Source organism: Aythya ferina, assembly GCF_964211825.1.
Source record: "Aythya ferina genome assembly, chromosome: 19".
Taxonomy (NCBI): Eukaryota; Metazoa; Chordata; class Aves; order Anseriformes; family Anatidae; genus Aythya; species Aythya ferina.
In genome coordinates this window covers 12,587,901-12,612,569 of record NC_140309.1, presented here as the reverse complement: position 1 = coordinate 12,612,569, position 24,669 = coordinate 12,587,901, and the positions used below count along the sequence as shown (strand labels likewise).

The 24,669-nt window shown below is 56.3% G+C and overlaps 1 protein-coding gene across 11 annotated transcripts in view; it reads right to left on the bottom strand.

Annotated features, from left to right (window-relative positions):
• RAP1GAP2 (RAP1 GTPase activating protein 2) overlaps positions 1–24,669 on the bottom strand; it is a 76,769-nt gene that overhangs the window by 21,369 nt on the left and 30,731 nt on the right. For 7 of the 11 annotated variants that reach the window (XM_084492832.1, XM_084492828.1, XM_084492833.1 and 4 more), the window contains one exon: positions 5,994–6,078. The exons of 1 other annotated variant lie outside the window; for it this stretch is intronic. In XM_084492832.1, the coding sequence (XP_084348958.1) occupies positions 5,994–6,078 (85 nt within the window). Of the gene's footprint in view, positions 1–334; positions 521–5,993; positions 6,079–16,102; positions 16,228–24,669 lie in introns of those variants that run through there. 3 more of the 11 variants (XM_084492834.1, XM_084492835.1, XM_084492830.1) reach the window with 2 other exon arrangements.

Genomic DNA, 24,669 nt, shown 5'->3' with positions numbered 1-24,669 from the left:
CATTTATTCCTCTCCTTCAGCACTGAGTCTGGCCCAAAGGCAGGTTAGCTGGGGCAGTGTCTGCAGAACCGCGCGCGCAGCACCCTGGAGGCACGTTGCAGCAAGCAGGTGCCTGCGGACTAGGAGCGACTCAGAGCAGAAGCAGCAGCACAGCCAGTAAATGCCCACATTGAAGGTTTACAAAGAAAATGACACCCAGAAAGAAAACTGAAAGAAAGAAGTTAGAAGTTAGACTGCATCAGAAGAGCGACTGAGGACCAAGCACACGGAGGTGCTCGCAGCCAGGTGCCCGCCCCACACTCCCTGTGCTCCCTGGGGGCGGCACGGCACTCACCAGCAGGCCCCGTAGGAAATCCATCATCGTCCCCACATCGCCCCTGCCGCATCAGCCAGGACAGCCGTCTTCATGCCCCGGGAGCTGCTGCTGCTGCCACTCGTCCTGACGGGAGCCCAGTGCGGAGCGGGGAGGCTGGGCGCCAGCCTGGACACCATCCCCAGCCCCGACACCTCCCCTCGTTAATGTTTCTCCAAGCCAGAGGCACTGCAGGACTGCTGCTTTGTTATTTAAAAGGGTGGCTCCGCGGGGAAGTGCCTGAAACAGGTTGGGCAGGAAGCAGGCAAAGGTTTGAACACTGGCGCGGCTCCGGGAGGGCCGGCGGGCACGCAGGAGATGCAGTGGGGGAGCCAAGGGGAGGGCAGCAGGCGATGGGAAGGGGGACGCTGGGTTTGCTCCCACCAAGCCCACATCCCCATCTCCCCAGTCCTGCTGCACAGCTACACCTGGCCTGTCCGGGCAACAGAGCAAGAAGAGCCCGGCACAGCCAGAGTTACCAGGCGGCAGGTACCATGTCCCAGCCACTGCCGTGGGATCTGCCCCTCACAGGGACCCCCTCACCCTGTGACAGCCACACTGATGCAGGGTCCTGGTGAGACCCCTCCGTGAGGCCACCGGTGCCGTGCCCCCAGGCTGCAGGATCAGTGCCAGCACTGCACGCACATGGAGCCACCACAGCCAAGTGCCAGAAATAGCTCGGAGCAGCCTGAGCCTGCCGCAAGTGCAGACGAGCAGAGGACATTTTGATTTTTCTTCCTCACCATTATTTATTTTCAAGCTGGCAAGGTGCCACAGGCTGTCCCTTTGGAAGCAGGGTGCCCAAGCCCTGCTCCCACAGGCTGAGAGCTCAGGACCCTCACCCCCTCCTGCAAAACACCTGGTCGAACACCACTGCCCGTGAGGCAGGGCACGAAGCAGGAGACCGCTGCTCCCCGACCCAGTGCTGCGGGGGCAACGTGTGTGGCAAGTCCCTGTGGTGCGGGGTCAAAGAGGGAAACAGAGACACTAGTGAAGGGGCTGGTAGGGGAAAAGGCCAAGGGAACATCAGAAAAAAAGTAATCCACCAGTTTTACACCGTCCACCAGGACAACTGGTTTTGCAGGAGGAGTGAGCTGTCACTCACCGCCTCTGGGTGGCCAGCACCCAGCTGGACGGGCTCTGCCTGTGCCCAGATGGGTTTCAAACGCATTCCAAATACTTCCAAAACCCAAGCCTTCCCTTTTCTGCTTACTCAAAGGAAGGTGACCCACAAAGTCTCAGGACACTCAGGACAAGTCAGGCCCATCGGTGCCTCGCCACTCACGTGCCTTTTCCCCTTTCCCCAATGGGAAGCAGCAAATGCCTGATGCACAACACTCAGCCTCCCCAGCTGGATCAACCTGGCATCTGCAAGCACAAAAAAGCCACAGCCCTGCCGAGGGAGACAAACAAATCCCAACCATAAAACCTCACAGAATCAGCTCCGGACACCCCAGACTGGTGACCCAGAAGCTGCAGACTGGGCACCAGCACCAGCAGGGCTTTCCTGCCCCAGAACGGCCCGGGGAGGAGGCAGCACACCACTGCTTTGGCCCAAACGCCCTCATGACTCTGCCAAAGAACGGGTGTCACAGCCACCAGGGACTCTGCTGTCCCTGCTCCCACCCCCTGCATGACCCTCATCCCTTGCTGTGACGGAGATACCAGAACTCACACAGCTCTCTGGGAAGCACCTTAAAATCTCTGAGGAACAGTGCCAGACCAGGATGAGCACCGAGGATACTGACTCGACTCACTCCTGCTTCCTAGCTTCTCAGCAGCACAGCTAGATCCATATGGTTTTTATTCGTGTTTGGCAACTCAGGGGCTCCCTGGCACTTGGCAAAGTATCACCCATAGAAGAGCCCCAGCTCCACCTCACTTTTCCAAAAGGACACTTTGTGCCACCTGTAAAAGATTTTGCCATCCTTTAAACCTGCCATAAAGCAGAACAAGTCAGTAATCACCTTTTAATTGCTTTAATTATGTGATTATAAAGACGAAGAACAAGCAGTGAAGCAGGTGCTGCCAGCCTTGCCTGCAGAGCCTGGTCCCACAGACTGTCCTTCTCTACCACCAGCCTCGTTCCCCAAGGCCAGCATGAGCCAGTGTGGTGAGGTCCCGTGTGATGGAAGAAGGGACCCCCCACTGCCAAAATGCTGCCCCTGTAGCCCCCAGTGCAGCTCTGCCGGGAGGAGCAGGCCCCTGCCAGCAGGCACCCTGCCTCAGCATTTCCATGTAGAAATGTGGAGTCACCATCCTTGGAAGTCTTCAAAAGACGTTTAGATGTAGAGCTTAGGGATATGGTTTAGTGGAGGGCTGTTAGCGTTAGGTTGGAGGTTGGACTCGATGACCTTGAGGTCTCTTCCAACCTAGAAAATTCTGTAATTCTGTAATTCTGTAACACCATCAGGACAGAGCCAGAGGCAGAAGCTCTTCAGGACACAGGTGGTCCTGCACAGCGTGTGGATGCTCACGGTCCATCCGCCCCGTGGCTCCAAAATTAGGAAGCTGCGAGGGAGCACTGCAGCAGAACGAGCACAAGGAGGCAGCAGGGGCTGCACGCTCGCTGTCAGAGCATCCAACCTGAACTTCTGCAGCTGCTAGCAGGTCGCTTAACACCTTTCTGCAAAACAACACAAACAGCACCAACAACTCACTTCCCTGGCAGGGCAGAGGCCCGGCAGGACCGCGATGGAGCGGCAGCGCTGCCCGAGCACGGCGCACACAGGAAGCAGCCGCACGCTGCTGCCCATGGCATGGTTGGGCCCCTGGGAGCAGCAAGGCCAGGCTGTGGGTTGTCAGCTGTGCGGCGGGTTTCAGTTTTGAGATAAGGTCCAATATGCTGAGAAGTCCTTCCACACATGGCAAGGCTGCAGTGGGGTCACTGTCTGTACGTGGCTGGTTGGTCAGGACAGAGAAAGCTGCTCCCTCTTGCTGCCTGACCTCTGAGGATCCCCTGTGGGGAACCATCAGGGCTCGAGCCAGGGGCTCATTTCACAGTAAATGTCAAATATCTGAGAGCAGATAAGGAAATGGAGCAAACAGGTTTGGTCCCTTAGAGAGTCCACTCTGCTCTCACAAAAAGGAGAGAGAAGAGGAAAAGCGCTGCCACTAAAAAGCTACTGAATTAAAAAAATAAACACCGGCAGATTTACAAGGAGAGTCAATTCCAGAAAGCTTGGGCAAAACTTCAGTATATCATCTGCAGTTTCCACGGCCAAATATCCATGCTGACCCTTCAAGCCTGCCTTCAGAACCCCTATGGAAGAAAGCTCCCAGCCTTTTCTTTCCTTCTCCAGAAGGAAAGCAGCCCTCATCCCTCAGAAGCCATATGATATTTTTTCTCCCTTAATTGCTCCAACACTCACTGTCCTCAGTTAAAACCTGGGATCAATACCTCACCCCTGTGGGACCGGCTGCTTCCGAGCCCAGGGTGAGCTCCCGCACAGCCACGCGGCAGGGCCAGGCACACGGGGCTGCCCTCAGCCGGGACCCTCGGGGCGCCGCTGCTGCTGGAAACCCCCAAAACGGGACCTCTGCACTGCCCAGAGCCACCCGGGGAAACGTGGTGTCCTCTGCGGGTGGTAAACAACGCGGGGGCTTCGGCTTCCCCTTGCTGGGCGCCAGCCGAAGTCCAGCCAGGAAATCTGCTGGCTGTTCCTCTGCCTCGCTGGCACGAGGATGGGATGCACGCTCTGCTGCTGGCACGCGGCTCAGAGCGCGGGCGGTGAACTGGCTGCACCCTGGGGGATGGCTGCCCGGTGCCGTGCCCCCGCCTGTCCCAGCCTGCTGGAAATGCCTGGCACGGCCACAGGGAGCAAGGCAGGGTCCTGGCCACACGACAGAGCCAGGGAGAGCCGTGCAGAGGGAACGTGGAGGCAGCCGCAGGGCTGCATCCCTGCCCACCCCAGCGGGAGGGGACAAACACAGCACCGCAAACGCCGACCCAGCAGCTGGGGCTGCATGCACTGCCCTTCTCCTCTCCCCCCCGAGACTCCAGGACCAACATCGGTGGAACGGGGAGAGCAGCAGGAGAGTCCCAGGAACAGACGGATTGCTTACCCCACAGCCGCTCAGTGCTGTGCCCTGCTGGCTTGGTCTGCGCGCAGTTTTGCTGCACAGCCATGCTGATTATGAGTGCAAGACAAATTCCTCCCTCCGAGGACTGATGGGAGGCAATCCTGACCATAGAATCGCACCAGCAAAGGAGGTTCTTGCCATTGTAGCCTGCCTCATTCAGGGAATTTAAACTACACCAGGAAAACACATTCTTGTTAGCAGAGCCTCCATGCTCTTAAGAGGAGTTTGCTCACACAGCTGCATTAGCAACGCATTGTACTGCAGGAAGACAGCGTCTGCAGCAAGCTGTCTGCAGCCTGTGCCTGAAATTAAGCAGAAAGTACAAAGTGCACATAAGGACGAACCTTCTCGCACCGCACAGCTCAGCTGTGAAACTCGCAGCTGGAGGATGCTGCAGAGGCCTGAGGTGTCTCTGCCCTCGGGATGGAGCGAGGAGAGCTGCCCCAGCGCTGCTCCCGCCAGGCTCCAGGCAGGACCCAGCTGCCAGGTCTCAGCCGTGCTGATGCCGGGCAAGGCGGTGCGAGGAGCAGTGGCACAAGGCACGCGTGTTGTGCGCTGCATCCCTGTGCCTCCGCTGCGCCGTGGGCAGGGTCATGCCACTGCCCAGTGCCCTGAGGCCAATGTGCCCCACTGCCGCACCCCCATGCCCCGCTCCCCCCATCTCTCAGCAGTGAGTCCCCTCCTCTGCAACACCACCGAGGTGCCGCACCTCGTGTCACCAGTGAACTTTGTCAGCTCGCTCCAACTCTGTGCACCCAGGTCATCAACAAAAGTACAAATGGACCAAAACTCAAGAAACTCTGCTAATAATCTCCTCCAGCTCAATATTCTATTTCCAAGCCCCCTTGCTCTTGACAACCATTTAACCAGGTTCTTTGCCATCGCGTAATCCTCTCATCGATCTCATCTTCTCCAGCTTAATGAGTAATTTCCCGGGTGGCAACATATTGAATACTTTGCAGCAACCCAGGGAGAAGAGCTACCATTTCCTTTGTCTGGAAACACAGTCATTGCACAGATTACTCAGGTTACTCGGACAGCAGCAGAGGAGTTGAGTCCCTCAACCACCGGCTCCACTGCGGCCAAAGATCAGGGGCCAGCGGCCACACTGGCCGGGTCCTGCGGGCACGGAGCCGGTGGTGGGCACAAAGCCAGCCCTGCCGTAGGGCCACGTGGTCCGCCTGGGCAAGCGGCCGCTCAAGCAGCACAGGGGAGCTTGGGGGGCTGATCAGAGGGGTAACAGCATTCAGGCTTTGCCCCCTGCCTGGCATCACTGCTCGGGATTGCGTAACGTAACAGGCAGCGCAGGATCAGGCCCATTGGCACGCACGCCCCTCTGTAGCTGATGGTGTCTGAACATGCTGCAGGCTGATCTCCAGAAACCACCTACTTCTGCTCCGCTCAGAACAGCCCAGACTGGTACAGTTGCTGCGTTGGAAGTGCTGCTCTTCGCTGGCTTCAGTTTCCAAAACCAGCACCCTGCCTGGACGGCGCACCCACGCACCGGGGCCGCCAGCAGGAGGGGGCAGCGGCCCCCGCGCAGCGCCCGCGCACTCACCTTCATGGTGGGGGGGGCGGTGAGCGGGGGGGACAGCGGCCGGTCCGGGAGGGTCACATCCGAGCTGTTCAGCAGCTCCTGCTTCCTGCAAAACAGAATGAGAGCCGGTCAGCTCTCCCTGCACCCGAAGGTTTGGGAGGCAAGTGAGCAGTGGAGGCAGGAGATAAGGAAACGCAGGGGACATTTCTGTTGAACCAAGAGGCCCTAATGCTCTCTTTGCAAAATAATCTCACATCAAAGAAAAAAAAGACAGCTGCACAAAAAGGTGATACAAAAGTTCTCTGCAGAGCCCCATGCCCTGCACGGGCTGGGCTGCTCACACACATCCCCACATCTCGGCACACAGACCCACGGATGGGGGAGTGGGCGCTCAGCACTTTGGGGGTGTCTCACAAGGACTTGAAACACTGGGAAAGGCAGGGGAGAAGCAGCTGTACCAAGATCCTGCCAAGAAATGCAGCCCAAAACTCTCTTCAGCCTTGATAAGGTGGACCCAAAGCCCTCCGCTGATTATTTGATAAAAATACACTGTGCCTTTTAAAAAAAAATCACTTCCCAGGCAGACAATCAAATCGTCACACGCAGTGGTAGTGCCAGATGCTACTCTGGGAGTCAGAAAATCTGAGATTTAATTTAGTTTCCTCTCATCCCTGCCAGGTTAGTCCTGCAGAAACTGGGCCAAAATGTCCAACTGTTTATCTCACAGTAACGAGGTTTGTTCCCATGGCAGCCCGCCCCGGGATGGCAGAGCGCGGCGCGTGGGGCGATGCTGCGTGGCGCCAGGCTCCAGTGCACACCAGGCCCCCCCAAAAAAGTGACTGGGTGCCTGCACCCAGCACCGGTACGTCGGCAGAGCCTCTTGCACAAAAACTGCCCAGAGGCTGCTCTGCAGGAGCCGTGCTTCACTCCCAGCGAAGAGCTGGAGGGGCAGCCCCTGCCCTGCGCTCCTGGCACAGCCATGCCCGCCGGGGCACGGACAGGGCACCCCCGCGCCCACAGGAGATCCTGCTGGGGGTGAGGGGTCTGAACAGCAGCTGCATTGCAGAAAGGGCACTTTTAACAAATCGGAACACTCTCACAGGTCGTTTGCAGGGTGCCACCAAATCACTCCCAGAGCAGACCTGGTTTTCTACCAGACCACTGAGGCAACAGCGAGTGCCAAGCCCTGCTGCCACTGCACGAGCATGGAGTGGCTGCCCAGATGTGTCCCTGCTCGTGAAAGAGACTGAGACAGAGCTTGACGAGGGCTGCTTTTTGCTCTTTCTGCCTGTATTTACAACTGCTTTTGCTAATAGACTTCTCCCAGTCTCAATGGACTTTAGCTCCATCTGTTAAGACGCATACATGCACACGCGCACACACAAACGTGCACACAGACGAGCGTTCAGCACCCAGCCTGTGCATGCAGGGGCGGCAGGAAGGACCGCCTGCCTCCCCCCGGCCCAGCCCCGTGCATCGCCAGCACCCGCAGCGGGCTTTGCCCCGGCCCTGCCAGCACCTGGCCCCGCCAGCTGCCCCGCGCCTCCCCGCACCTGGGTCACAGCCCACAGCCTTTTGCCCCCATCACAACATAAATTAAAAGCCCCCACTCCAAATCACCCCATGCAAAAGAGAAGCAGAGGATGCAAGGGAGCGGGTGAAGGCCTGTCCCTTGCGAGGCGTCCGGGTGGAGAAAGGAGAGCCAAGGAGCTGGAGTTACGGTGGCTGCGAACAGAGAGAGGGAAGGCACTAACAGGACACAGATCAATAGTTCCCATTAGTTAACAACCAAGGAACAAGAAATAATGGACTTAAATTATAGCCAGGGACATGGCGGCTGGATATCAGGGGAAATTCAGGGCTCAGCTTCAAGCCCATAGCCCCGTCCCTGGAGGGGGTGGCACAGCCATGGACCATCACCGCGCAAGGCAGGGCGATGCTCCGCCATGCCGGGGCAGTACTGCAGCCCAGCCCGGCCACCAGCACACAGGGACAGGGCTAGCTGAGCCCTGGGGACCGGGGGACCAACCTGTGACACGTCTAATTAATTGCTGGTTGCAGTCCTCGGAGCTCTTCCAAGAGCACCAAGTACCAGTGGCTGTGCCCAGGCTCACCCTGCAGCCCCAGGTGGGACGCGCAGAGGCGAAGCCCCCCGCACGCTGCAGCACAGCAGGGGCCCTCCTGCCCGGGTGGCCGCTGCGAGATGAAGGCACTGCCCATCCCCATCTCTGCTGTGCTGCACAGCCATGTCTCATCTAGGCTGATGGAGATTGTTTTAAAAAGAAAATAACATTTTCCAGATTTGCAGTGCCAGAAATGAATCGAAATGCTGTAGGACTACATAGGGGCACCAGCAGAATTTATTCTCTGACCACCCGTATTGTCCATTGAGCTCCTTCCTTGTCTCCTCTCCACAAACCCACCATGACTCCACTGCTGAAAAAAAAAAACAACAGGATGACAGATTTTTACTATTTGCTCTTTGACTTTCTAGGGCACTACAGCACAGGCTGCTCTGGAGGCAACCACTCGTCTTTGCTCTCCTTCCTTTGAACCCTGTTCTCTGGCTGATTGCACCAATCTGTACAGTGGCCTCAAAGGCATAAAACGTAACAGACCTCACAAAGATTAAAGTTACGGGGATGCATACAAATAATTTGACTTGATCTGGGATTTGTAACAGGTTGCCATAGCATCACATTTTAAGTATTATAAAATCACTCACACTACTTAACAACATGTTCTTCTATCACATGTTGATGTCTTCTCTGGGGCCAAACTGCTGGAACTGCTATTGCACTTCCAGGGAGAGCAAAACAAACCCATTCACCAGCAGCCGCTTGTAATTAGCCCTGGTGCACTGGAAATACATTATGTTAAATTGCAACCATGTCCCACGATTCACTCTGCTGTCAGCTACAGGGTCAAGGGCCATCAGCGTAATTTGAGGAGATTACCCTCTGGGGATGACAAACGAATCATGAGGAAGATTAGCATGTCGTTATCTGTGCAGGGCACACCTGCACGTCCAAGCAGCCCCCAGGAGCTCACATGAAGACTGCACCAGAGCGAGCGGGGGCTCGCCGCGGCCCCATCACAGCCGGCTGGGGGCTGGCAAAGGGCTCCGGTCCCTGCAGAGCCCCAGCTGCAGCATGGCTGGACACGGCCGAGGGATGCCAGGCAGCACACCAGCGCCCCACAGCCACCCAGGATGCTCATCCCTCAGGGATCTCTGCAGAGCTGGAGACCACAGGGTGGCCGGGGGATGCTGGCAGTCCCCCTGTCCCTGGACACTGCCTCACAGCCGGACACTGCGTGCCCCCAAGCCCAGAAGGGCCAGGAGCCCCCCAGCACGGCCCGCTGCCACCCAGTTCTGCTCCAGGCCAGCATGAGAAAACATCTCCTGCCTGAGCCGCCTGCAGTCTGCAGCTGCAATTAGCAAACCGTGCGAGGATGGGGTGGGGAAGGACACAGTAATATGATTATGAGCTGAAGCCTGGGCTTGGCACGTCATGGCTGGAACAAACGGCCTCTGCAATCACTGCTGACCTGTCTCTCCCTTGCACAATGGGCACGCGCACCCCGAGGGTCGAGGGTTGGTCACACAACACAAGGTCTTGGAGGCAGCACCCGACGGGGAACGGGGGGCAGCGTGCGCCTCACCCCCACCTGGCACCCCTGGGCACCAGCGTCAGCACAGGGTGGACGAGAGCATCCTCCGGAGCAGCACCTCCTGGACACTGGCTCCTCTGAGCCAGGCAGGCGCAAGCTGAAGGACAGCCTGGGCGCCCCACGGAGGACAGCCTCCTGCAGGATGTGTCCCACCAGGGTGGCCCCGCGCCACTCGCTGCAGGGCGCACAGCGGGCAGGGCCTTGGCCGTGCCGCTCGCTCGCACCCTGCAAGGGCCAGGGCCAGCACCAGGCACGGCAGAGGCTTCCCGGAAAGCAATGCAGGCATGGTTTTAGTAATTTTATTTCTTCATTTTCCTCATTAGGCAAATTAAGAGAGAAGGCAAAAAGAAAAAAAAATAGAATCCTACATACTTAGTAAATCTAATTAAGGAAATACCTTAATGCAGTTACACAGGCGCAACGGCAGGGATTCCTGACGAGGACGGGGAGATGAGCCCTGCCGGGCAGCACTGGCCCCCTCCAGCCGGGGGTGCCGAGGGGGAGCAGGGGGGGGCCTTTTCCCCTTGTTCTGAGTGTTTGTGTACGGGCGAGTTCCCGGAGCAGTGATGACAGGTGAAGTCTCTCTGATCTTCAGAGCACTCCCCTCACAGCCCTAAAGCACCTACAAATTCAGGTCATGAATTTTGTAAACCCTGCTGATGTTCTGAAATTCTGATAAAAACATCCTGTTCAGTGCCGAATCCTGCCTCGATGTGTTATGCTACCAATAAAACAACCGCCCAGCAGGAGCCAAGCAGCCTGCGGTGCTGCGCTGTGAAGAGCTCTCTGGGAACCGAGCAGTCGGGAGGCCAGGCACAGAGCTCCACACGGCTCCGCTGCTGAGAGCCCACAGCGCCTGTGAGGGGAAGAGCCCAGGAGCTCTACACCCTACATCTGTTTCATCAGCTCCTAGTTAAAGATGTCTCCACCCCACAGGGCAGCCAGGCACCCCTGCGGTGATGCTCTCCACCTCTCTGTGCCCTTCTGCAGCACCCCGAAGCACCCCAGAGCACTGGCTGACCGCGGGGCTGGAGCCCCCAGCGTGGGGCCAGGGGACGTGAGCACCCTGCGAGGAGCAGCGGCCAAGCCAGGGCTGCGCGCACCCTGGCCCCACACGGTGCTGGCCTCAGCATGCACGTCTCCTCCCATCTTCTCACTCTGAAGTGTAATGAAAACTTGTAAATGCATCCTGCCGTTTTGTTTTGTTTGTCCGATTTACCAGACAGGTCCTACACTGACACGGTGCGTTCGTACGAATTACGCGTGGGAAGGGGAGATGTCAGATGCTATCTGACACCGCGGTGTTCGCGCTCTACCTTTTGCTACGCTGTGTAAACTAAACACTCGGAGCATCGCAGGTTACGTTTGTGCCTACGCTTAATTTTGCAGAAGAAACCTGGCGCAGGGAGACACAAATCTCCTGCAGCACACCCCCCTGCAACAAGTTCAGCTGTCTAGATGCTTTATCCTTGAGAAGGACAGCAAAGATGTCCTGTAAATTAACAGCCTCTATATTTGGAACCATCATTTTTTGTCCTTGATGGGCATCACCTTGCCAGCTGCTCCCTGCTTCCTTTATTTAATATTCAGTGCCCAGTGCCTGAAGTTTTCACAGGGGCCGGGCTCCTCTATTGCCTCTCATGCCCACCCCAGCAGCACAGGCGCAGGCGCAGGCAGGCTCCTGCAGCCGGGGGGTGCCAGGCAGCTCCGGCCCCTGCCCCCTGTGCTGCACAGGAGCTGAGCCACCCGCACGGGCTGGGAACCCAGCACAGCAAACACATGAGGTGGAGCTGCAGGCCTGGATGTGAAAACTCCCCAGCATTTCAGCAGTAACTAACGGCTGGGTTCCCACCTTAGGTTTGAGCCTCCCCTTCAGTGGGTCGCAGAGGAGACACGGGGGAGCTCAGCACCCTCCAGCACAAGGCCTGACTCTGCCCCAGGTCCAGCTCACAAGATGCTGGGGAGCTCCTGGCCTTGCCTGGAGCTGTGGACCTCAGTCGCCTGCTCACAAGTCACCAAAAAAAAAAAAAAAAAAGATTTTTTTTTGCAACAGCAGCAAGGGCAATTCACTCAGATGTCACCCCTGGAAATCTTCAGCAAGAGCTTAAATGAAGCCCTGCAGCCCAACTGCACCACGCTCCATCCGTAGCCAGTGACCTGGTGGGGGTCCCTGCTGTGTCACTGCTCCCTGGGAGGCGACGGCCTCGGGCATGGCCGTTTTGGAGCTGCCTGGTCCCAGCTGCCACCACAGGCACTCCCGCCACGTGTGCACAGCTCTGCAAAGCTTCAGGTGCTCCGGGGCTTACACCAGGTGCAGGCAGAGCCCCTGCAGTGCAACGCTTTCCCCAGTCACCTGATTTACCTTGGCTGTGTCCTGGGCTAAGACTGGCCCTGACCTGAAACATTACTTTCTCGCACTGAAGTCTGAGAGTCAGCAAAGAAAGAGAACAGCAGTTTCTGGTCTAGATTTCTTGCAATGAATTATGTATTTGTAAATTGCCAGCCCGCATCTGCGTGCACACAGAGGCTTCCCGACTGCACAGCTCACACAAGCAGGAACCAAAGCCCTGCTAAGAGCAAGGTGACATTTAACTGCAAATGAGTTTAACTTTAATTACTACTCTGCAGCAAGAATAAATATTGTTGAGAGTGGTTCAGGGCGTCCCGCGCTGGTGCGGGCGCTGCCGTTGTGCTTGTTTCAGTAGGTGCTGGCACGCTCCACGCAGCCGCCCGTCCTGCTCTGCGCTACGGGAGAAGAGCGACCTCCTGCCTGCAGCTGGATGGAATCTGGATCCTTTCCAACCCACCAAGGACTTCCCAATTTGTCTCGTTAGGAAAGTAACGCTTGATATGCAAATAATGGCGGAAAGAGATTTTTATCGCTTACAAATTTTGTTCTCTGATCTCACTTCCAGGAGCAGAGGAAGCAGTGATTTCCAGCAGCAGTTGGATAAATGAGCCAAGGGACTCGTGGACTTTTTAAGACCAGAAGGATTGTCTGATCTGATTCCTGAAAACACACAAGCCAAGGAACCTTGGGCAGCCATTTCTGAGCTGATTCAATAATTTGTAAATTAAACAGAACAGCTCCCAGAAACCAGAGCCTCCCACCGCGTGCAGAACCAGCTCCGAACAGCGGAGGGACACTGCTTCCCCCCGGCCGTCTGTGCCATGGGTGCACGGGGACAGGAGTGCTTCTGAAGGTGGGGAGAGGCCAAAAACATGTGAGCTGCTGTCTTTGTGAACCCAAGCCCTGCTACCACCCAAAAATTATGGGAATTTAAAAATTGACTTCACCAGTGCAAAGATTCCATTCCAAATGATTTCAGAGGAGGGAGTACCTACGAGCATCCTTTGCTGAACCAAACAGTGAACTGACAACTGTGTTAGAAGCACTTGCCTTATTTCTGGTTGCCTCTAACACAGCTGGGACCAGCAAAGCAGCAGCAGGGTGCACCCCGGCCTGAGGCTCCCAGCCCGCCAGCTTTGCCCAGCGGGAGGGAACCACCGCGGCACCACCTCGCTGGCAGGGGAGCAGCTACGGGACCTGGTCGGGTACGAGTGCCCTGAGCCGAGACTTCTGGAGCGGGGCTGGCGTCAGGAGCAGCCCCGTGCCCGGCGGGAGCTGCAGCCCCGCGCACACCAGCTGTTGGTGCACATTGCTCATTCGCTTCAGCTCGAGCGAGCAGGGCAGGCATGGAGAGATTGATTGCCTGGGAAGGCGTGCGGAGGGAACAAGGTAAGCATCACCCCGCTCCTGCACGGGGAGCTCGCTGAAGTCAATTTGTTGTGCTGCACTTTGCTGGGTTGCTAATAAGAAAGGGACATGGGCCACCAGGGACTCTGCAGCTGCCACTGATCCTGCCAGACTTGCATATGGCTCATGTAAAGCAAAATTCAATTGCAAACACAGAACAAAGACTGAATGTAGGAGGAAAAAAAAAGAAAATAAGAGCAGGTGGAGGAACAGAGTCCCTTTTGACTATACCGCTAACAGTCTCTTCCTTTTCCCTCAGATTATGTCACTTTGATGGTCCTGGCAGCTTGCATAAGATGAAGCAGTCACCGTAAAGCACTGCTTGAATTCTCACAATCACTCCCATGAAGGCTCCTCAGTCCACAGCAGACAGGAAAAAAAAACTCCTCAGGGTCTCGTTCTCCCCTTAAGATGTCTATATGACTCTCACTGTCCTGAATAAACCCCACAGCAAGAACTACACTGGGAGGGTTTCTGCTCAATGTGATGGTGAGGAAAGAAAAAAAAATAAAAAAAAAATCAGGCTCCCACATTACAGGCCAAATTCTGTGAGAGTTCAGAGCCAGATTTTTTTCTCAGCCTTCAAGTGTCATGCTGAGCTCATTCACAGAAATCTGGTACCTGGTGGAAAGGAGTCTCTTTGGGAAAAGCCTTCTCTGTATGACTGGTAAAGCACTACCTCCTTTTCCTGACATATTTTGAGGTGAATGCAGGAACTACCAATGAGTTCCAGCAGAGACAGCCTTCAGAGGAGCAGTTCAGGACCCAGGTCCCTCCAGACCCCCGTTCAGGGACACGCATCCCTGCTACAGGATGCTCAGGAGCTGGCATTGCCTCTGCCTGCAGATAGCACAGCAAACACCCCTCAGTGCCTCACCACTGTGGAGGCGATGGGTTTGCTCCTCGTGCAAACGGCCCCGCTCCAGCCGGCAGGGCCCTGCTGCCTGCCACAGAGGCCAGGCCGTGCTGGGCTGGGCACTGCTTGCCTCGCAGGGCGCCCATGCCCCGCGCACCCGGTGCGTGGCGCAGCCTGCTGGGGGGCTCGGACCTCTCCCGCACAGGCAGGGAAAAGGGAGAAGGGGCTCCAGAGCGTGGCAGCCCTGCAGCCCTGCTCCATGGCCAGGGCCTTCCACTGGGGACAGGCCAGTGCTGGGAAGGGCATGGGGACCCCAAGCCCACCGGCCCCTCCAAGACAGACAGTGAAGTCCCTTGGCCACCTGCGCCAAAATCCAGGAGGTGACCCTGGAAACTGGAAGCCAGCACCCGAATGGGGCGGTTGGGCTGCTCACAGGGTTCAAATCCCATGATCCTGGCCCAGACTGACTCCAATATCCCTGACACAGCCAGCGCAGATGCCCACAGGACTCAGCTGAGCTCAGCGGAGCCCCTGTAAGCACGCTTTTCCAACTGCCCCACTGCAGCACGCGGCTTCAGCACCTCGCAGGGCAGCGAGGGGCCCCCACAGGGGCAGGGACAGAGAGGATGGAAGGGGGAGGACGGGGACTACACCTGCTCCATGGCTCAGTTCTGGGGAGCACTGGGCTGTTCATTCAGAACCACCAAAACCAGTGGGTTGTTTATTTCCATCCACTCAGCTTTGACGGGCTACCTAAGGCCCCAGAAACAGAGAAGAAAACATCCTCGAGCAGCAGCAACAACACAAGCTACGCAGAAAGCCCACCCACAAAAGCATCACTGAAATCCTGCTCCCAAGTGCACCTGTTGTGCGAGGCAAAGCAACTACAGCGGCGGCACCAAAACATGGGGTGGCCCCTGTGACCCAAAACTTAGGGGTGGGACAGGGGGAACAACCAGGGCTTCTTGTTGTGGGCTGTGTAGTTTATAACGAAGACTCCAAATAATCGATTCTTCATTTGTATCATTTTGTTACAAAATCACAACTTGAAAAAAATAAACGAAGAGAAGGAAGCCATCAATCTGCACCAATGCCCATGTTGTCTCCATCCCAAATCAGAAGTATGTATGCCACTGAGATTTGGATGCATATTTCGTACTATTTTTAACAACAAAGTTGCCAGAGCAGCACAGTCCTGGAGGAGAGAGAAGTCCCTGACTGAGAACGCACAGAATAAATCAGAGCACGGTAAACCTTTGAAGCAAAGAGCAACTCACACTAATAAGTGGGGGGAGAGAGCAGGAGCCATGCAGAGCAGATGCCAGCTAACACAATATTGCAAACAGGCTATTTCCTCCAAACACAAAGTTGAACATAAAGTACAATCCGCGGCTTAGTCAATGAAAGATGAAACCATTTGTCAGCTGTTCCTCAGCGAAGAGACAAAGCTGTTGAGCTGAGTTAAAGCAGTCCTGTGAACACCACGATCTCCGAAAGCAAGCAGTCTGCCCTGGTCTGGAGCGGCCCCAGGGGCCGGTGGTCGGGGTTACCCGGAGCGGTGGCGGCAGCAGCACGAGCCCTGCGCTCCTCCGGGCGCCCGGCAGCGGCTCGGGAAGCGCCGCGAGCAGGCTGCGGTCCCCCCGTGCCCGCCGGCCGGCTCCGGGGGAACCCTGCGGGTGCACCCCCAGACCTGTCCCAGGAACGGCACCGAGAAGGGCACAACCGACGCCGGCGCCGGCTCGCCCGGAGCCCTCTCCCCAGCGCCGGCACCGCGCCAGCGAGCGGCGAGGGCAGAGCGCTCCTCAGCCCCTCCGCGGGCAGGGGGGCGCCGAGCCGGGGCCGTACCTTTTCTCCTTGTTCTGCCTCCTGGACTTGTGCAGCAGCCCGATCAGCACCACGGCCGCGCGGATCCCGGCCCGCCTGGAGTGCATCCTGCCGGCCGCCCGGGACATCGCCGCCCGCCGCCCGGCCCCGCCGCGGCACCTGCGGGACGGCGGCGCGCCCGCGCCCGTGCCCGCGCCTCGCCGTGCCCGCGCCTCCCCGCGCGCTCCCCGCCCGCCGCGCCGCCCCCAGCGCCGGGCACGGCTGCGGGCGGCCGCTGCCCGCTTTTCCCCTTTTCTCCCCTTTTCCCTTTTTTTTTCCCCCCTTTTCCCCGTTTCCCCCGCCCTGCCCGAGGCCACAGGCACGGGACGCGCCCGAGGCAGCGGGGCGGGGACGCGCCCCGGAGCTGCCCCGAGGGACGGCGCTCGGGGATCGCTGCCGGGCGCGGGGAGCACGCGGCGGGCGGGAGCTGTTGGCCCGGGGCTGTAATGTCACAGCTCAGGATGCATTTTGCTGCTGCCCAGGTTTTGCTGAAAACAGCCCGTGCGGTACCCGTACCGCGGGTTCCTCAGAATGTATGGGGACGGGGTTACGTTACAGCCCCCTAAAACCTGAATTGTGCGAAGGATTTTTTTCCTGCCTTACACACTTTTCCTTCTGCCTTTTGCAGACATTATTTAGCCTTTCCCCTGTGGGACAGCTCCAGGCTGGCCCAAGCCAGGCTCCAGCCGTGCTCGTGCCAGGGATGAAGGTCCCTGTGCTGCAGAGCTGCTCAGAGCCAGGGCTGGGAGCGGTGCGACAGAGCACGAGCCCTCCAGCTGGGCTCTTACGTGGGGGAGCCGGCACACCACTTCTTCCAGGCAACACACACATATTTTTTTTTATTAAGTAAACTGTCGATGATCTACTTCACAAGCTCAGCACCTTTCCCTGGAAGTCTCTGTCGCCATGGCGATGAAGCAGCCGGGTCTCTCTGCCCTCCTCCCCTTCACCTCCCGCCTCACCTTCCTCCTTGCTAGCGGGATTTTCATGGGAATTAGATTCAGGACCAGCTACAGCATTCTGAACGTGTTCCTTGTTAGAGGGATGAAAACGCAGCCTGTGCTTTAGGCATATAGGGCACGAGAACACGGACACAAAACTCCAGTCCTCCACAGGACTGAAATATCAGCACCTGCCCAAAACCCACCCGTGCTCTGCATCTCTGCAGCCAGCCTCAGAGAAGCCGTAATAATCCTATTGCACATCTGGCCAAGCCCATGAAATCGTTCCTCTGGGTCTGTTCCTCAGCCCGGCCTTAAAGCAGGGAGAGCACAAACCTCCCGGCACCAGGGAGACCCAGACCCCCGGAGAGGAGTCCAGCAAATTGTCCCCAGCACAGGTCAGCACTTCTGCGGGGCCCCGCCACACACAGGCTCAGCATCCAATGGCCACCTTGACCAGGACACGGAGCACGAGCTGCCTGCAATCCCGCTCAGATGGGCGGTCAATTATTAACAGCACGTGGGGCTCTCCTGGAAGAGCCCCTGACAAATGTGTTTGCTCGGGAGCAAACAGCTCGCGAAGGCCATGGAGCACATCTGCCACTCTCGCTGCCTCCTCCTGCCTGCCACCTCCCTACCGCCGTGCTCGAGGTGATCAATACCACCTTAGCTCTGGCCTTTTCTGTCTAAATATTTCTGCACAATTTCTAATCAATGTGTTTGTTAAATTCAACAAAAATCCCAACACCTTCAGTGCCATTTCTTTATGCATTCCACTCTAAGTCAGATAAAAAGTATGTGGAACAATATTTCTGTCAGCATGCCACATCGCTTCAACCCCAGAACAACCTGGCTGCAGCACAGTCACAGCCACCCCATCTGTATTCACCTACACAGCACGTAGCTCTGCAAGGCGTTGAGATTTAAACTTATAGCTAAGATTAATATTTGAGTATTTTAACAGATCTTGTGTGGGTCCCTGGGAAGTCTGGGGCAGCAGAACGGCCTCTCCTGCAGCAGCTGAAGACGCAGCGATTTCACCAGGCACAGAGCTGCCCACTTTCCCAAAATGAAAAATCCAACCAGTTCTCAAAGCACCCTGGAACATATGCCTCCTTGGGACAGCATCAGATGATGCCAAACCACGTGCAGTGGGTGAGATGTGAGAGGATAGGAGGAAAAAGGTACATTGAACCAGGATGCTACCTTCATTCTCACTGAAAGAGCACTTAACTCACACTGCAAAGCCTTTTAATAAAGTTTTTGTTGGACCAACAAATCCCTTTGCTCTTGCAGAAAATATCTGTCTGCTTCCTTTCAAGCAGAATCATCAGTCTGACAAATTTCTGAGACATAGAGAAAAAAAAAAAAAAAAAAAAGAAAGAAAATATAACCCGCTTCCCGTGCCAAATTATATCAATTCTGCCGCACCTCATTAGCTTTCATTTAATGGAGGGGGAGGGGTTTTAATTTTAAACCTTTTGCCTCTCGCATTAAACAAGCAGCTTCAAATTTCATTGAGTCTCTCTCTGTCTCTGGAGACATCTTCCACTGTCTCTCTTCCCCATTTCCAGACAAGTTAAGTATTAATCTTCTCTTGTTTTATGCTGAAGTGCCTTTGTATTGATTTTTAAAGATGTTCAATTCTCTCATATTTGGAAATAGAGAATGACTTTGAGTAGACACACTTAGCCATATTTTCTTCTTCACCCAAATACTGCAAATGAGTCTTCATTGTAATCAATTTCTTCTGGACTTTGTTTGCACCTGATCTGTAATTTATAGGAAAAGGGCAGGATAATTAATGGCAAGGGGCTAGACGGGGCTGCCTGGGGCAAAGGCTCGGGCAGGGAGGCAGCAGCTCACATCAAGCAGCTCACACCACAGCTTCGGCCGTGCCGGGGACTCGCGCTCCCTCGCACAGCAGCAGCTGGGGTGGAGACCCTGGAGCCCCCCTTGCTGCCCTGCTACCCCAGGCAAAACAAGCTGCCAGTTAAAAGGTTAGAAAAGGTTAAACATTCTATTTCTAACCAGTTCTACCCTAAGAGCAGCAAAGGACCAGATCAGGAAGCAGGAGGTGCCACAAAGCCCCTTCCCCTGTGCCCACAGCACAGAACTCAGCTCCAGCCAGGGCAGCCCCCGCACCAGGAGGTGAAGGCACCCCCCAGCCAGTAGATTTATTTCCCAGAACAGCTTCTTTTACAAGGCTGAGTGAGCAATGCCACAGTAAGCATCTTTAGGATGTGTCCTTGTGACCACAGCCAGGGGCAAAACATTAGCAAGAAAAAAGTGGCAGCACAGGCTCCTGACAGGAGCCAGGCAGCAAGGGAGCTGGGCACAGCCCCTGGGCTCCAATTCACCTCCAGCTCCATTCCCCAGGTGGACTTCCAGTCATCCCCCCGGGCAGCACACAACACTTCACGGCACCTGGGATACGTGTCCTTGGTGGTAATGGCCAGGGAAGTGAGACTGATGTGCTCGGTGCTGCTCAGCCACGTGGACAGTGCAGGTAAATGGGGACCGAGGAACTTCCCCCAAGAACATCGCTTGTCCCTAGCGTGGCTGCAGAGCTGCCCTATATGTCTTACGTTCTGCTGTCTGATAAAAGGCTTCAGGGCAGATTAGAGCAGGATGGCAGGGAAGCCTTCCTTCCCTAGCACCTGCTGTTCTCACCCATCACACCTGGCAGGTTGAAATGGCACATTATGCACCCACAGAATGGTTTCTGCTTGGCAAATGGGGGAGCAGTGGCAGGATGGGCACGGTGAGCCATGAGCACGGTGAGCTGCATGGCACGGGAGCCCCAGGGCACCCTGACCTGGGAGCAGAGCCAAGTCTGCCGCTGCCTCCAGAGCAGGAGTGTAGGCTCCTGCAGCGTACAGGTGTGCTGCATGTCCTCAGTTCATCCTTTACTCTTTTTAAGAGAGGATCCTATCAAATGGCCCTGATGCTGCTTCAGCCAGAGCCGCAGCACGGGGCAAGTGCTCTGCCTGCATCCAGCGGGAGGCAGAAGCACTGCCTGCAGCTGGGGGCTCTGTGGGGCTGGGGTGACTCCGGACACCTCTGCTTTATGTGCTGATGCAGAGAGCATCACCCCCTGAGGGTTTGGGACACCCAGTCAGGGCCAGCACCCAGAGAATACCCTCCAGATGGTGTCTACACCACAATGAACAGATATCTTATAAAATGGGACGCTGCAGCTTGAGAGGCTTACACTGGAAATTAGGAAAAGCAAGGAGGTTGCTTCAGCCCTGGAGCAGTCCTCAGGAGGCTGCCAGCTCCCACCCATGGAGCCCCCGGCCTCAGGTGGATGGAGCCGCGGCCGAGCTGACCTGGTGCTGGAGCTCGGGGATGCCTCCCAGCCCCAGCCGGCCGCTCTGGGCTCCCCTCAGCCTTTGTCCTTCCTGTAAGCGTTCAATGTTACCTCGACAGCGACTAAATAACCTCTGAGTTAAGCAGCTGCCACTGTTTTATGAAGAAATAAATCTCTCTCTAATATTGCCCTGACGTTTTTGCTTCAGAGAAAACAGTTTTGCAGCTAACTACAAAACTGAATCCCAAGGGGCTGGAGAGAACTCATTTCAGGCTGGAACAATTATACGCCATGATTAATAAATCACCTGGGTGGCCGGATCATTTATACAACGCTTGGCATTTTATTCTGGACACTTTGCTAAGAAAGAAGATCTGAAAATACCAGACTGCGACAAGACCAAGCCTTCATTCCCAATATCACAGAACCTCCCCCTGAATAAATTATATGATTAATATTATTGAAAGGCTGTGCATTTACGAAATAGCTCTGGCTTTTGTGTTAATTCTTCAGTGAGATGGAATTGCCCAGGCTGCCCAGAGCCGCCCATCGACCTCCCGCAGCTGCTGACGAGCACATTTCCAGCGGGGGACGCCGGCCAGAGCCCCGGCACCCGCGGCCGGAGCAGCCCAGCCCGGTGACTCAGGGCTTCTGCAGCCAGGCCCGCGGCCAGGTGCTGCCCGCCAGGCAACGCAGGATGCAGCCCGCGAGCCCTCTGCGCCTCCCCTGCCCAGGGATTTACGGCCGCCTCGCTCACGGAGCAGCGCCATAAATACAGGAGATGCGCCAAGCAGCGGTGGTGCCGCAGGAGGGGTGGGGGCCCGGGCCCGAGCCCTCCCCAGCGATCCCCACTGCCACACAGCTGCTACCCCTCAGCGCTTCATTTCACATCACGGTGTCAGAGCCTTCCCTTCCTCAAATGCAACGCACAGCCTCTGCGAGCAAAGCCCTCAGCGTCCCGGCCGGACCCTGCAAACACCCTCCCTGCCCAGAGCCCCCCGGCCAGCCCTGCCCCACGCTCCCGGCTGAGCTGCCCCAGAGCACGGCCACGCACCCGGGGTGCTGGTGAGGCTGGGGGCCAGGCACTGCCCCTGCCCTGCCCGCACCATGGAGGAGAGGGACAAAAGGAGAGCACCAGCAGCGCAGACCAAAAGACAGGAATAGTATCAATCTTCTGCAAAAGGGGCAGTCACATTCCTATTTTCCTGGGGTAAGAAGAAAAGATTTTGGAGCTTGCAAACTAGGGAGAAGGTGATTATAGCATTTCAAAATGTGCTGCAGAAAGAGGATAAGAGTGCATGCAGGTTTAAGAGAAGTATCATGAGAAACAGAGCTTTAGATTATGTTACATCCAGCCCTAAGTAATCTGATTAGAGATTTATTTTATGGCTTCAGTTAGAAAGACATAGGGAAAATACCAAGAAAACAGGAGGCAGATATATGTGTTTTTCCCTTCAGATAAAGCATCCCTATGCATCCAGAGCTGACAAATCCCCAGAGCAACCGTTCAGGCACTGACATATGCATCGAGAGCAGTAAAAGGTGACTTTGGGAAAGCTTAATTACTTTTCAAATTACAGCTGGATACAGAAAACCCACCAATTAGACAAGAAAACTTCCAACCTGTTTTTGTTCTGGGTACAGTCCCTGCCATTCTGACGCTCAATACCCTCTTCAAAAACCAGACACGCATTGTTACACGAGGATCAAGGTCATCGAAGATCAAGACTTTTGCTGCTGCAGTCTTAGGCTGGCTGGAGCATCTCGCATAGATCCCGGGGCTGTAAAAGCACAGCCCCAGCATCTGCGAAGCAGCCCACAGGACTGGGGCAGCCGGACAGCATTGCACAGGGCACTGCGCGGCTCTTACCACGATTTCCCAGCACCAAAGAAAAGATCTGCCCCAGCCCCCGGAGCAGGCGCAGGTGAGACGCGGCCCTGGCGAAGGCAAGGGGCTCCCCTTTGGCACGTGCCAGCTGACGGAGCCCAAGGCCATGGTGCAGCCTGCACGTGAGTGTGACCAGCACCCACCCAGCCCCCCGGGGGTCCTGGGCACCCGGCGCTCGCAGCAGCCTGCACCGGAGATCGAGGCACCGCCACCTGCGAGCCAGCGCTGAGCCCTGGAGCTGCGGGCAGCTGGGGGCAACGCCTGCACCACCACACACCCAACGGGTCGGCATGCACCAGGAGCATCAAAACGCTGCCAAGTCTGCACAGCTCCTCGGCTCCAAGGGGGGGCTGCTGTGCCCAGCTGAGAGCCCTCTCCGAATGGACAGATTCAATAAAAGCAGAAAACACAACTCAGTTGTTTTCTTGACGCAAGGTCACCTGGTTAAAAGCAAGCAAACAAAGCTGTGAGGGGGGGACCGCAGCCTCCGTGCCCTCCACTGCCTGCCGGTGAAAGGCAGCCCAGGCAGCCAGTGAAGACGAGGCGGCCTCGGCGTTTCAGCACGTGCAATGCAAGCGAGCATTTGCCCAGCTCAGAGCAGGGGACAGCCCGTGGCACCGGCAGCAGCCTCAGCCCAAGGGGCCGAGATGCCAGCCAGCCCCCCAGTTCCACAGCTCCTGCACCAGGACACCAGAGTGACGGGGAAACCAAACGCATCCGCCCGGCTGCAGCGGGCAGCCCAGCACCCCCCCGCTACACGCACACGCGTTGACCTTTTGCCTGACTTCAGCTGAGCGGCACCCATGGTGTTTCATCTCCCCAGCGCAATTATCAGCCTTCCCAGGAAATAAACAGGGAAAGCAATCAAAGCTGCAATGAAAGAACAAAAATTCATTACAAACGAACGACCTCTCATCTCGCAGGGAAGCCACAGCCCGGTCAGATATCGGTACCCATTAAAAATAGAACAGGACCGCATGAGAGCAGCGGCGGTGTTTGAAGATCAACACAACTTCAGATAAGCTGTGCGTAAGTGCTAGGAAGCAGACAGGAGGCGAGATGGGCAGATAGCGACGCTGGTGCACACAGGCACCTGTTCGGTGGTTGCAGAGGCTTGGAGAGAAGAGACCTCAGCGGGAAAAGAGATCGCAAAAGACCTAAAACCAAAGTGGGGATTAGAAGGACCCAGAGCTGGCAGCGCTTTGCCCACACACCTTTTCACGCAAGCCACAGTTTCTCTGGATGTGGTGTACTTCTTTCAGTGCATCTCATGAGACCACTCTCTGTATTTGCAGGGCAAACAGGTGAGATGAATGGTTGGCAGCACTGAAAGCACCTTCCTAACTCCTCAGATCAGGCATCAGTTAAATAAATACAACTGCAACAACAGTAATAATAATAATAATAAATTAGTGATAATAATAATGAAGAGCCATAGCAATGGCCAGCCCCAGAGGACTGCAACACCTGCATTTCCCTGTCCTGACCCCCTGCACAGACCGGCCAGGCCTCGGCAGTGCCTGCCTGTCCCACAGCCGTGCAGCAGCCGGCCCGTGGAGGTGGGCAGAGCACTGAGTACCATGAAGGTGGGTGCTGCTCCCAGCTGGGCACGGGGTGTTCCCATGCTGGCAGACACCCAAAGTCACGCACAGCCCCTTTGTGCCCTGCGGAGGACAGTCAAGAAGCAATTTAAGCTTCAGCAAGACAGGAAATGGCACTTGATTAACCACAGGGGTGCAAATTGGTCCTTTCTGGGAACCCAGACGTTCAGCCCTCCTGGAAGTGCAGCTTTGTCTTTGTTTCTGCTCCACACAGAGAGCCGGGCAAGTCACTCGCTGGTGCGTTACTCAAGGCAATTAGCTGTTTTCTGCTGCTTGCAAACAGATCCCAGCAAATCATGTAGCCATTTCCACGTGGCCAGAGCAGGCACAGAGGAGCGGCAGCTGACAACGGTGTCAGCAGCACCTCTGCCCTGCCCCACCCCTGCTCGCGCCTGTTCAGCCCCCGGCGCATCACGAGGAAGCGGATAATCGCTGCAGTGCGCAGAAGATTAGCAGCACCGTGCCACTGCTGCTACACTGCGCTATTAATCTGACTTTAAAATGCACCTGAAATGGGCTGTCATCTGCTGGAGCACTCAAACTGAGATAATCAGAACTGCTGGAACATGGGCCTGTATGCCAGGATGGGGTCCGACTGCCAGCGCCGGGCAGGCTGGAAGCAGGCTCAGCAGTTACGAAACCCAGCTGGATGCCTTTCCACAGGGGTGATCCCATGAGCCCTGTAGGGTAACTGCGTATCGCAAAGGCATGCAGAATACAAACTAAGATATATCTGTGTTAGCACAGTGATAAAAAATGAATTTGTCTTATCACCTTGGAATAAACTTTGAGCACAAAGGACGGGA